General features: G+C 48.6%; 2 protein-coding genes across 6 annotated transcripts; one reads left to right on the plus strand and one right to left on the minus strand.

Moving 5' to 3' along the window:
* Positions 1-393: 393 nt before the first annotated feature.
* Positions 394-7,922, plus strand: nab (NGFI-A-binding protein homolog). Of its 3 annotated transcripts, none has more exons than XM_033383944.1 (6): positions 394-1,166; positions 5,088-5,360; positions 5,424-6,376; positions 7,093-7,184; positions 7,251-7,333; positions 7,423-7,547. In XM_033383944.1, the coding sequence occupies exons 1-6, from the start codon at positions 785-787 to the stop codon at positions 7,446-7,448; spliced, it is 1,809 nt and encodes a 602-aa protein (XP_033239835.1). In that variant the 5' UTR covers positions 394-784; the 3' UTR covers positions 7,449-7,547. The 3 variants fall into 3 exon arrangements, with proteins under 3 accessions (XP_033239835.1, XP_033239833.1, XP_033239834.1); XM_033383943.1 differs by having other exon boundaries at positions 396-1,166; positions 7,251-7,329; positions 7,423-7,922; XM_033383942.1 differs by having other exon boundaries at positions 7,251-7,922.
* Positions 7,923-9,269: 1,347 nt separating this feature from the next.
* Positions 9,270-13,176, minus strand: LOC4812644 (venom protease). Of its 3 annotated transcripts, none has more exons than XM_015188610.2 (6): positions 13,089-13,176; positions 10,909-11,078; positions 10,562-10,823; positions 10,099-10,495; positions 9,964-10,039; positions 9,270-9,903 (listed from the first exon to the last, which is right to left on the minus strand). In XM_015188610.2, exons 1-6 carry the CDS (start codon positions 13,159-13,161, stop codon positions 9,376-9,378), a joined length of 1,506 nt encoding a protein of 501 aa, XP_015044096.2. In that variant the 5' UTR covers positions 13,162-13,176; the 3' UTR covers positions 9,270-9,375. The 3 variants fall into 3 exon arrangements, with proteins under 3 accessions (XP_015044096.2, XP_001353033.3, XP_033240302.1); XM_001352997.4 differs by lacking the exon at positions 13,089-13,176 and adding an exon at positions 12,289-12,604; XM_033384411.1 differs by lacking the exons at positions 10,909-11,078; positions 13,089-13,176 and adding an exon at positions 12,289-12,605 and having other exon boundaries at positions 10,562-10,783.
* Positions 13,177-13,726: the final 550 nt, after the last annotated feature.

The following is a 13,726-nucleotide window of genomic DNA, read 5'->3' on the forward strand; positions in this document are numbered from 1 at the left end:
CGGAAAATATCAGCAAAAAAAAAAAAGGATCATCGGACACGAAATGAAGGATCTTCGGGAAACACTCAAAGGTGATATCTATTCCCAGAGGCGGAGCACAAAAAACTCACTCAAACTTGGATTTCTACTCAACTCTCTCTCCCTCTCTCCCTCCCTCTGTCTCTCTTTCTCTTTCTCGCTCGCTCTCGCTCTCTTCTGTGTGTGTACGGCCTCTGGAAATAAAAACTTACCCTCGAAAGAAAACTGGAAGCGCCAATACCCTTGCACTCCTCACCGCCCGACAGCCGCTCTCCTTCCACTGCTTTGTTTTTATCCCTGTTTTAACCCTTTCTCGTCTGCTACGTGATTTTATGCAGTGTCCTCGTTCCGCACTCCTCCCTGGAAGAAAACGAAAGCAGGGTCCGAGCGGTGCTGCTGCTTCGGAAAAAGGGTTCCCGAGCCGTCCACGCGGCAACACGACAACAGAACTTCATCTGGCCTCGAGCTGAGTGGATCGCATAGATCGAAAGAAGAGAAACCTTGCGAAGCGCGCTCTCGTGTGAAACGATACTGTTGCTCCTGCTCGATCCTAAGCGATCCCAAGCGATCCTCGAAAGAAATTAGTGTAGTCAAGATTGTAGATTGTAGTTGAATCCCGATCCCGATAGTGCATCCGTTTTTGTGTTCGTCGTTTGCTTTTGCATGCATTTTATTTTGGTTGTTTTTTTTTTGTGCCTGGTTCCTGTCCTCTTCCGTTGTGCCAAGTATCGAAAAGGATATCCATCACGATCATCGACACCCAGCAATGGAGGCCAATGCCAATTCGCCCTCCACGCCGACCACAACTTCGTCTACGGTGGTGGTGTCCACCCCCTCGCCTGCTGCCAGTACGAGCAGCAAGAGTCAGCACAGTCACAGCCACAGTCAGCCAGCATCCAGCGCGAGTCTGAGTCTGGCTCCAGCATCCACCTCCACCTCCGCCTCTGCCACACCCACCACCCACGTCACGCAATCGCAGCTGCTGACCACCAGCCTGGAGGCCGCCAAGCAGGAGGATCTCTACAACCTGTCACTGGCCAGCGGTCTGTCCGAGGGTCAGCGCTCCCTCTCCGGCGCCCCGTCGGCATCCTCCAGCCCCATTCTGAGTCCGCAGGGCAAGATCTTCGGGAGGAATGCGAATGGAACAAGTAAGTGGAATGGAAGAGATTCCCCAATAATTATATAGATTGAGTTTGATAATTTTAAGTTCTTGATTAGACAGAGGGGATATCCGAAATTTGGGATACTCGTATCTAGATTATTTTAAAGGGGTTGTTGGGAATACAGATACAACCTTTAGAGGAAGCTGATTTTTGTTTACTAGTCCTTGACCCCTTTTCATGAGTAATAAATACAATACGTTTAGTTACTTCCAAAATTCTTTCAACTAAAATCATCCACCATTTTCATTCAAGCCATTTCGCCCCCTTTTTGCGAAATGATGAATACAAAATGTAAAGTCAGTTTCAAAAAAAATGTCACTTATGCGATAAGCAGATGTCCTTGGTCCTTGTTATTTCTGATTTTTTCATAGTTTTTTCTCAATGAAAATCACTAATTTTAGCTTGCCGAAGATTAAGGTTCAGCTCTACCAATTTAAGGATTTAAGAAGAACCTCATAAGAACTATTCTGCCTTGCAGATGTCCTTTTCCTTATGTATGGTGATGTCCCTATCTATGGTTTCTATAGTATTTTCCTTTGGGAATCCATCACTAAACTTCCCTGAAGGCACATGCTGAAATTTTCGCGCTCTTTTTCGAGCTTCGCCTCGCAGTCCATTGTTCGGTGTTGCGTTCTGTTATGTAACGGAAACTGAGGAGAACCCCAGAAGAAGCTTGTCCCTTGCCCTAACGGACCTTGGGCCCGCTTAACAATAGAGGCCGCAGCAAAAGACAAAAAAAGTTACCTCTGCGCTCAGCCATTATTTATTTCCGAGGCAATTGTAGAAAGAATCGCGGATTGAGTTCCGGTTTCCACTTCCTTGGTGCTGCTGCCTAGCGCTCGGGGTGTCTGCTTAGCATATGTGTCTGCTCAAAGTTCTTTCTTTCTTTTCTGATCTGCTCCCAGGTAGCAATGGCAGTCGTCATCCAATGAGATCGACTCAGAGCCAGGTAATGCAGCTTGCCAGTGGCAGCCGTTAGATCAACTTCATGATGATAGGCCCTGCCTTAGGGGTGACACACAATAGTTGTATAGAAAAAGTACAAGAAAAAAAACCTAAGAAAAAACTCACCCCAAACATTGCGGGTAGCAAAGATCTCTCTCAGACTCAGACGCAGACTCAGACGCAGACTGCGAACCCCACCCCTATTCCGATCCCCAGATTCAGCCAACGAGACGCGTTCTCTTCTCGCTGGAAAATGCTGATTGCAGAATACGTTTCCCGCCTCTGGCTCTGTCAAAGATGTCGCCAGGTTATGGTTATGGTTCGCTTTGGTTTGGTATGGTTTGGCCTGGGGTCTGGGGTCTGGCTTTGGGTCCTCCGTCGGCTGGCTGGCCATCATCGGGCCATTGGCACGTACTCGTACCAGCCAAGTTATTGCCACCAATGGAATTTTGATCGACAAGAATTTGGTCGTTTAAAAAGTTGGCTTTTAATTTATCGTTGTATATGAGAAATAGTTTCGGTTACTTGCCCATTGCCAATGCCATCTGAGGAGGGAGGCGGCCCCAGGCACAGGCACAGGTCCCAGGTCCCCAGGTCCAGCTCCAGGTCCAACTCCAGCACCAGCTTGAAGTCAAAGTCTGCGGCTGGCTGTTGCTTTTCTGTTTGTCCCGGCGTCTACTTTTTGCCCATAATCGAAGGCGATCGCACGATTGACTGCTCCACGCACATACAAACACAAACACAAACAAACACACAGTCAGACCAGACGCATATTCTGTCTGGCCCATGGTCCCTGGTCCCTGGTTCCTGGTCTGGTCCCTATTCCTGGTGCTGGTGCCCACTCCTTCTGGGCAGCTGCTTGGTATGTGGCGTCGAATGTCATTATTGCTTCCAAGTGCCAACTAAAAAGTTACTGCAGTTAATTTTTTGTCCATTTTTACCATTTGCCGTTCGCATAAAAACAACATATTTAGCAAATGACAAAAGCAACAGCAACAACAGTGAAGAGCAGAGCACAAGCAGAAACAGAAGCAGGAGGAAACAACAACAACAAAAAACAGAACCGAACCCGCAAATTAAATAAATAAAAAATCAGCAACAATCTGAAGTAGAAGCAGAAAGAGAAAAAGAAGAGGAGCAGAGCAGAGCTCTCTCTGCAGCAGGCAGCGCGCATTGCGCAGGAGCAGCGCTGCCGATTATTCGAGTCTCTCTCCTTCCCTGACTCCCTGCCAGAAGATCTGGCTGTTATTCCTTCCCCCCCGCAGTACTCTGGCCTCCACCGTTGCCAGTGACATTATTTGTGTATTGAAATCACGTCTCATTTATTTATTGCTGCAAATGTATATATGTCCCTCTTCTTTCCTCACACGACTAGCCAGACAGACTCCCGACTCCCGATTCCCGACTCCCGACTTACGCAAGCCTGTGTTAAATACCCACACTGGAAAGGGTCGGGAGGGGGGTCTGCAAAGACTAGAAGTGTGGCCTGCTCTGTCCATTAACCCTTGAGCGGAAACTCTAGATGTTCAATAGCCGATTTGTTTAAATATGAGAGCTGCAAGTTAATGATTTTTAATTATATGAGAGCAATGGCACATGTAGCACTTTCACTTTCAACTATGAGAAGGCATTTTTGACAGTCCAGTTAACCTTGGTTATCCATTAGACTAATTATTGATCAACTTTCAAGCACTAATTGCGTGTTCAGTTTCGAGAGTCGTTCAGTTTCCGACCGATGCAATCAGCGCTGAAAATAAAGTTTCATTCTTTTTGCTTTCCTGCTAAACACCCATAACTTGTAACAGCCCCATGGACCCTTTGATGGGTTAATGACAAGAAGAACTGGCTGCAAGTGAGAAGAGCAAAGCGCATCGCATGTTGGTGGATGCGCTTGTACCTTGGTGCTGCTGACTGCTGACGCCTCTGCTCCCAGAGAGTCCGCAGAGTCGCAAAAAACAGTAAAAGACGAAGCAGAAGAATCAGCCAGCAATCGATGTACGAGGCTTTTTCTGCTCTGTTATAATTTAGTTGGCCCGCAGCTCGTTTTTCTATTAATTAAAGATGCTGCTGCTGCTTCTGGCTGCTGGCCGCTGGCTTCTGCCTGGATGGCAGTGGCGACTGTCGCCGACTGAAATATTCTCACATAATTATTTACGATTTGACATAATCATCATCTACAGCGACAGAGTCGTCAGTCTCGTCCATTTTGGACTGTGGTGCCATAACAGTAACTGCTGCCTCAGCGATCCGGGAATCTTGAAATCATTAGGATGCGAGGGCAATAAATCGCTCAAGAACCCAAGAAAACTTCCATTTTCTGTACATTTCACACGGAATTCAAGGAATTAAGGAATCCCCCTTCCCCTGGGCGCGCATCTCTTCTTTCTCTTTATTTATTATATTATTTTTTTTGCTAAAAATCGAAAGTGATAAAACCGAAAAAATTAAATGAGGAGAGATTAAAATGATCCTGGCAATCCTCGGCGGGGTCTGCGGGGTCTGCGGGCATGCGTGACGCATTTCTAACGAGTTTGCCGACTCGCACCGCATCGTATCGGATCGGATCAGATCCTTCGGGACCAAAGGGTTGAATCAGCATATCTCACTTTCCCTCTCTCTCTTTCTGTTATGCAGATGAGACGAGCTCACGTTCCCCTTCCCTCGACTCTTGCCTCATCCTTTTTCTGTGCTTTTTTTTCTTTCGTTCGTTCGTTCTCGCTTGTCCTCTTGCCTTGCCTAAAAAGGGTTAGGTTAGGGTCCAGACGTCCGTCGAGTTTTTTTTTTTTAAGGGAAAAAAGCGATTTAATTAAAATTTTTTTCTTATAGGCTCGGAACATTGTGAGAACGGCCCCGGCCAGAACTTAATAAATATCATTTTTTTTTCCTCCTGTTTTTCTGTTTTTTGGTTGAAAACTGTTTTCAAGCCTTTCCCTTTCTGCTCTTCCTTGTGCGTCTTTGCAGTGATCACCACATCCCGGCCGGGCAACGAGGCGGAGGTGCAGCTGTACCGAGTGCTCCAGCGGGCCAGTCTTCTCGCCTACTACGACACGCTCCTCGAGATGGGCGGTGACGATGTGCAGCAGCTGTACGACGCCGGCGAGGAGGAGTTTCTCGAGATCATGGCTTTGGTGGGCATGGCATCCAAGCCCCTGCACGTGCGGCGTCTGCAAAAGGCCCTGCATGAGTGGGCCAACAATCCCGGCCTGTTCCAGGGCGTCCTCATGCCGCAGCTGGGTAAGAGTGATCCTCCCAGCCAGCTCCTGGCATCCTTGACTAAACGGGTGATGATGCTTCCAGGTCTGTGTGAGACACCGCCCAAGCCAGCGCTGGTCTTCAATCCGGACACCACGCCTGCCCTGCCCCGCCAGAAATTTCCCTCCTTCAATGCAACAGGTTCCTTCCAGGCCTCGCCGGCCCCGGTTCCGGCCCCTGGTCCGGTTGTGACCGCGACCGCGACGGCGCCGGCGGTCACGACTGTCCCCCATTTAATATCCCAAATTAGTTGCACCTCGGTGCCCGTCCTGCCCTCCATTGTCCTGCCCTCCACAACACCCCTGACTAGCAATCCCAATCCCCAGACACATTCCAATGCCAATCCCAGCAGTATGACAGGATCAGCGGCCTGTGTCTCGGTTAGCACAGCCCACCAGGTCTCCTCCAGCTCGCCCCAGCTGACGCCGGTCCTCACCGAGATGCAGATCCAGCGCATCACCATGTGCGCGGAGAAGATCGGCCGCCAGCTGCCGCAGCGGGAGCCACGCGCCCAGACCACCCGGAAGCGCACCACCCGCGAACTGGAGCAGGTGATAGCCATGAGCGAGCACGATCCGCGTCGCATGGACGAGATCCGTAAGTACTCGGCCATCTACGGCCGCTTCGATTGCAAGCGCCGCCCGGAGAAGCCCCTCACCCTCCATGAGGTGTGCGTGAACGAGGCGGCCGCCCAGCTCTGTCGCAATCCCCAGACCATCTGGTTGCTTACCCGCCGCGACGAGCTCTTCCCGCTGGCGCGGCAGATCGTCAAGGATGCAGGATTCGGCCACTCGGCGAGCATAGCCCGCTACGGGGGACTGCTCACCCAGCTGCCGGGTGCCCATGGTGCGGGTGGAGCGCGGGGCTCTGGCTCTGGCTCGGGCTCGGGCTGTGTGCCCAGCGATGTTGACTGCGAGTCGAGCGATGCGTCGATGCCGCCCAAGCGGCAGCGTCTCTCCTCCACGGAGGCGGCACAGCTGCCCATGGACCTCAACAGGGTAAGGAAGACTGAATCCGTAGAGCCGTAAGTGCGTCGCCTGGTGCAGTGCTTCAGCTTCAGCCAACAGCTTTCGGGGAGCTTTCCAGCTTGGGGGCGGGGAGATAACCAAAACTTTGCTTTGCAGCTTTCGCGATCCGCAGAACACAAATACTAACACTAACATATAATCCAGAGGTTCTTTTAAGAATATCTGGGATAGCTTTGGGATCGGTTTTCAGCCATACCATATCACTCCCTTCTTATGGGGGAACCCTCTTTGTAAATAGAACTTTCAATCGGTAGAAATCCGTACTATCTTAGTATTATTATAAAGTAATCAGTATTATCTTAGATTGTTGTGTTTTTTGACTATAGATACTTCTGGTATTTTGTTTGTAACGTTGATCTTTGATCTTTACTTAACACCCACTCTTCGCCTTGCCACTAACCCCTTACGCTTAGTTACTATAGTCAAGCATCGATTATATATAGCCAAAAGTTATTTAGTCGGTAGTCCTTTGCAATATATTGATTGTTGTACCTCCTCCTCTGTTGAGTCAATAAATAAATGAGTCCTACGAAATATCCAATTGTCTATTCTTCCTTTTGCCATACAAACTCCACAAGAACTCTCTTCTTGCCACGCTTAGCTTCAAGCTTCAATTCGTAGTACGATTTTTGTAGCCCCTGCAGAGACTTTAATCCTTGATCTCATTGATAACCCATACATAAAAGGAAGCTGTGGAGGACTCGCGCTACAATCTCTTTGCCATGTACCAGAAGTTCGCCAAGCCGCCATTCGACCTTACGGAGATCGCCAAGTTCTCGTGAGTATGAGAGAGAAATCCTTTTTTTGAATTTAACTAAAACTCGTCCTGATCGTTCCTATCCAGGCTGGGCAAGACGGCCGACTTTGAGGACAACGACTCGCGGTTCTCCTTCAGCAACTCCTCCAGCTCCCCGCCAATGCCAGTGAGTATGTGTTGGAGCGCTATGCGTGCAGTCCGCCCCGGAGGGAGACCCCGAGTAAAGAACGATTTGTCTCGCCCATCTTCCCCCCCACAGACGGCCTGCAATGGTCTGGAAGGTGAGCGGTCGCCCCTCTCCCGCCAGATGGATGCCTCGTCCACGCCCTGCGAATCTGTGGACTTAAGTGGCACCGTCTCCGCGCCCTCAACTCTGAGCGGCGTCCAGGTCATCTCCGCTGCCGGGGACAACATCATAGCCGTGGCCAATCCCGCCCTCGCCCTCAGTCCCACACTGAACGAAGTTCTGGCCCTGAAAAGGAATGCGGCCGCCGCTGCCGCCTCCCCGGAAGCCTAGCTGAAGAAACAGAGATCCGATCCTCCGATCCTCTGTTGTAGTGCCAGATTTAGATGTATAAATCGTTATAATTCAAGTGCAATTCCATTAGTTTAGATTCGTCCAAGAGGAATATTTTTTTTAGTATGTCGCTTAAGTGAATGATTAGTTTGTAATCTCTGTGATCTATACTAAAATATACTTGCTGTAATAAATGCATCATTTATTAATATAGAAGAAAATAAAACTCTAGTAAAGTTCAACCAGAATAAGAAAAATCTTTCATTTCTTTCGAATCAAAGAGAACCCCACTAGCATCACGGATAATGGTTACAGCCATCCCCATTAACTAGCACGCATTGTTGCCACGCAATACAGGTTTATAAGGGTTTTTATTATATCCCTCGATATAGCACTGATAGCACATTGCACGACGACGACGGGGCAGGGCAGCCAGCAGCGCAGCAGCAGAATTTTCCGATCATGGATTGGCTTATAATGGCCTTTGGGCTATCACTGCAAATTGAGAGATCATCGCTATCATTGATCACAATTGCAGATCACAATTGATATTGACGGATCGTGTTTACATTTGCGATTGTGGGCAAACCCTTTGTGCAGCTCTTGACACCGCAAAAGGCAAACCCTTGCAAACCCTTGCGAAAATTTGGTCTGTTGTCTGGGAATCGGGTAATGATGATATTAACACCCTTGTGGCATGTGAGGTGGGGTTTCGCGAAGCGGTTTAGGTATGCAAATTTAGCAAAAAAAAAAACAAGAGAAGGAGATTCTTGGGATGCAAATTTTGTTGGCATTATTGATGATGATGATGATGATCAGATCAGGGATCAGTGCCCCTTCTGCTTTACTTTCGCTGTTGTGATTGAAACTTAATTTTAAAGAGATGAATGAGATCAGGGGCAGGGAAGGCAGTTTAATGAACTCTCGCTTAAGCACTAAATCATCTGCCAGATGCGATTGGAATCACAATGTGGATGCAGCACACAAAAGACCCGAGCAACCGAGAACCCCAGCCATGTGGCCACAAATGCGCGGGAGGCGTTCTGACTTCTAAAAGGATTCGTCTTACATTGTGTCTGGCATTTGATTTCTGTTCATCTGCTGTTTCTACTGTTGACTTAAATTGGGGCAGGGGATGTTCTGATGCTCTGCCCCTTTTGTTCGGCGAGAGACGGAGATGGCGCCCAGGCGATAGAAGGAACCTTGAAGACATCGCTGCGCCTGCGATCAGTTATGCAAATCCGCGCTTGTGGCTTCTTTCAATGCAATTACAATGCAGTTCATGTCCAGGCATCCTCGCATCCATGCATCCTCGCATTTACATAACCCTCTCCTAGGGGTGGCCCAAGACGCGATCATTACCAGCATGATCGATGAAGCGTCTTGCCCTCGATTTGCATAAGCATAAGCGTCAGGCCAAGGCACAACCCTCAAAGGGGATCGCGCTGCGTCCAGGCACATGACCCGGGGATTAGACATCGCCGCGGTGTCATGAGAACAAAGGCCAAGACAAAAGGTCCAGTGTCAATATTTGCACTCGATCGCAGATCCCACAGCCCAGAAGCCAGAAATTCCCCGAGTTCCGAGAGTTTTACGCTTACAGAATCTGAGAGGAAGTTTACTTCGAGTTGGGGGAGAGCTTATTACATAGGTAGAAAAAAAATACAATGGATAGAAGTGGATGGCATCTCAATCTCAGGTCGTCTCCTGGACGCGCTCGATGATCCAGTCCATGAAGTACTGGGTGCTAGAGTAGACGCCGGGCACCTCCGGCCTCGCACACCCAATGCCGTACGAGACCACGCCGATCAGATAGAAGCGCACGCTGTTCTGGTACGGCTCGGGTATCATCAGTGGGCCACCGGAGTCGCCCTGGCAGGTGTCCTTGCCGCCGGTGAGGACGCCAGCACACACGACCGCACTGTCGAACTGGTCGGCGGAGAAGTAGCGTTTCTGCTTGGCGTAGCTCTCGCGGCACTGCTCGTTGTCGAAGATGGGAATCTGTAGCTCGTTCAGCACGGTGGCCGATTCCCCGCCCTCCTGGGTCTTGCCCCAGCCAGCCACGAAGGGCATGTAGCCTACATAGGACTTGCCCCGCAGCTGTGGCGTGTGGGGCAGGCAGATGGGGGTGATCTTGTCCGTGAACTGCACGTTCCGCTCCAGATAAAGAATGGCAATGTCGCTGCGTCCATTTTGGCGATTGTACTCCGGATGGGACACATACTGAAAGCAGAGAATACTCCAGTTATAAGAAGTATAGACCTTGGGATATATTAGACCTACTCGGATCACATTAATGTCCACATGGCGCGTCTCGGTGTCCGTGGAGAGATCATGTTCGCCCAGTCGCACGAAAATTCTGCAATCAATTGATAGTTTTAGGACAGAGCTCTGGAGAGAGGAGAAACTTTCACTTACAGGTCCTGACGGATGCAGTGGGCAGCTGTGAGCACATGTCTGGCGGTGATCAGAGTGCCACCGCACTTGAACGGCGACGAGGAGGGATCATCGTAGCCCAAGAGTGCAATCCAGGGCCAGGCCCCCTTGCGACTCACCTCGCCGCCAACGATCTTCTTGAAGGTGTTCAGAGTGTAGCCACATCCCTCCTCCACATTGGGCAGACGTCGGGGCACATCCTCCGTGCTGACTGTGGGAGTGACTACCGGCTCATTCGTCGCCGTCTGGCCATTGGGGCAGCAGACCGTGGAGCCTACGTTGCCACAGATGCGCTGCGAGGCCTGCAGGAAGCTCACGAAGGTGGAATCCTTCTGCTTGGCAATCAGTTGATTGAGCAACAAAGGGCAGCTTTTGATATCTGATGCGGGAATGCAGACGGTTAGAGGCAGTCGAGAGGTACACACGGAGGTACGGAAATACTAACCGACGCAATTGCCGGGCTTGGTGTCCGGTCCACGGCATACGGGTCCACGGAGCTCCACCAGCGGTGCCGCCGAGGTAACCGGAGCACGCGTCGTTGTCGTCGTTGTGGTGGTGGTGGGTGGTCGCTGCGTGGTCAGGAAGGGATTGCGATTGGGCACATCTGGCGGCGGCTGAGGACCCACAAACGGTTGCTCTTTGGGAAAGAAGGGATTGGATGGCCGCTCTGTGGTCTGTGGATTATTCTGCGGAGAAGTACAGCACAGCTGCGGGGAGGGAGAAGCAAGAGAAGCCAAAGCTCAGCATAACCGCAAAAGTTGAGAAATGAGAGAAAGAGTGTGTGCTCCCTACCACCGGATCCCCATTGAAGTTGCGGGTGCCACAGCTGCGTTGCAGGGCGATCACATAGCGCTCAGCGCGCTCTCTGCTGGTGCTCTGGAATACGTTCACCACCTGGGGGCAGTATCTAAGCGCCACGCAGCTGCCATAGTAGTTCTCTGGAGTGATGCAGTTCTGACGAACTGGAAGAGAGAGGGCACAACGGAGAGGTTCCACATTAGAGGACGAAAGACGAAGATCGGAAGCCAAGTTGTGGGTTAGTCTTTGGGCGGGACTGATTGAAAATATGACACAACCATTGAATTGTTAAACATATCTATGGTTTTTTTAGTAGGAAATAATTGGAACAATGAGTAAAATATTAGTATTAGGTTACTTTTACCGAATGTGGCCACAAAAGATGTGTCTGTGAGGAAAAGTTAGTCGAAAAAGATATGATATATGTAGTTCTGATCTAAACAATTCCAGCAACGCTCATATAAGTCTCAATCCCAATAGCCTTTTATACTATAATATTGATAGATTACCGAAACTTAACTCAGCAATTTTTTTTATAAAAACCCCTTTGAAATCAAGAATATTCCTCATTTTTTGTAGGCATACCAACACAAGGGGTGGGGTTAGTTTAGTCCGATTCTTTGCACTACGATTTACATATAGTAATAAAAACTTTGACACTTCTAACAATCTACACACTTAATCATTAACACAAAACACTCGACAAAAAACCCCACGCAAAAGTAAACAAAGACAGAGACGAGGCAGCTCTAAGGAAACGCCTCACTGGTAATAACCACCTGTCCACACGTCCACATCTGAGTTTGAGTCTGAGTTTGAGTCCGAGTCCGAGTCCGACCTTGGCGACTGGTTTCACGAAATTGAACTGGAATTGAACTTGAACGCGATGAGCCGAAATTTATAATAAATAACTTAAGACACCATTTTGTGCAGTTCATACAAATTGCCCTATTAACCGGTGCGACAGGTGGAAATGGATCGAAAGACTTGAGCAACGAACTTGCCATGAACTTGTATCCGCGCCTACTCTCTTACACTCATACATATGTACATACATATGTGTCTTTGGGTATCTTTGGATAATCAAATCAATATTTGGACCAATTTAGTTATTCCCATTCGAATTGGCTGAAACTCGCTGAACATTTTATGAGTTTTGATTAGTTTAAATTCGGATTCTGATTCTGATTCTGATTTTCGTTGCTGTTAATGGAACTGGTTTTGGGATGGCGCGGATTAGTTGTTTGTTTGCTCACATCACATCGTTAAAAGTTCCACAGAAATGAGAAATGATAGATAGATATGTGTATTAGGTAGTAGCCAGGTCTGAAAGCTTTCTACTAATTAAGTACGAGTACAAGTACGAGTAACTACCTTGCCGGCGCTGATTGTTAAATTGAGCGAAGGCGGACGGCTCGCCAAGGAGGAGGAAGTAGAGGAGTGTAATAACAGCACTGGCACCAAACACCGACTTCATGGCGAGAGCTTCGCGGCGTTCACTGTTTACTGTTCACTTTCGGACGATCGTTATCAGACTGAAATGTCTCTCGAATCGAAATTCAAATCAAAATCGAAGCTTCTTCGTTTAATAATAATTTGTATTTGTTAAATTTGTTAGCTTGCGTGACCAAAACATCGGCTCGCATCGCGTCGCGTCTTCGTGTTGTCTGAGAGCTCGGCCGCTTGAGCTGAGCTTTATATGCAGTCCGATCTATCTCTCTCCCAGGCCGATCCCACTGCGTTGCGTCGGTCGTCGGTAGTTCTCTTGCAAGCTCTCCCTAACGGAACAGCGGTGCGAGTGCGATTGCAAATTCGAATGCGAATGCGAATAGAGATCATTTCATTTGGGGTTCACTTGGATTTTGATGGTAACACAAATTTAATCGCTTTTGAAATATATTAATCAAGCCGGAAAAATCACCAAACTCGGTCGATCGGGGGAGACACGATTTTCCCAGACCCATATTTAAACACTAACGCAATAAAAATTTCCAAATGTGTGCATGTAATAATAGAACTCAAACCTAAAATTATACGAAAATAGCGCTTTAATGGAATGGGAATCGTTCAACGGATGAGTCAAAAGGAGGCAAATTATAGTCGTAAGAGTATGCTATGTGCTGTGTGTATCTATGTTCCTTTATTGCCCGCTAGAAATATACAATTACAACTACCGCGTAATGCGTGTGAGAGTGTGAGGTCACTTTGTTTGTCTGCCGTTTTGGCGCCTTGCTCCGCATTTGTCATTGGTCCAGTCCCAAGAATTTTGTGACTCAATTAGACGAATGAAACAAAAATTTAAAATGCCATTTATCAAGGGAAATTAAAACGGATCCAGTTGACATGTCAATTGGGAATCACTTAACAAACTGCTATGATGCCTCCAAGCGCTGTCTAAGGTCTACCGCAGAGCGGCCGCCGCCGCCGCGCTGCCGCTGCTTCTGTTCTGCCTCTCTCTCTATCCGTATCATGATTAACATTGACATTGCATTCGTATGCACGAATCGTAAAAGCTCTCCCCTGATTGAGCGATTACAGCTACTATCGCAGAAAGAGTGTATGAGGGGGTGCCATGTGACGGCATCGTTTGATTTTGCAGTTATACTAAGTATCGCCTTACTTAAATCGCCTTAGAACGGGCCAATCGGCATGCTTGGCATTCCGCCTCCAGGCTGCCAAAAGCCACAGCTTTAGTCCAGAGCCAATTGGCATGCGAGCGATGCAGCCGAGAGTGGCATAATGTAAAGCATTCTATTATGAGTAATCCCACAGATTGATTGACAATGCAGCACAGGTGCCAGCGGGTGGCCCA

This window comes from Drosophila pseudoobscura, chromosome X (genome assembly GCF_009870125.1).
Source record: "Drosophila pseudoobscura strain MV-25-SWS-2005 chromosome X, UCI_Dpse_MV25, whole genome shotgun sequence".
Taxonomy (NCBI): Eukaryota; Metazoa; Arthropoda; class Insecta; order Diptera; family Drosophilidae; genus Drosophila; species Drosophila pseudoobscura.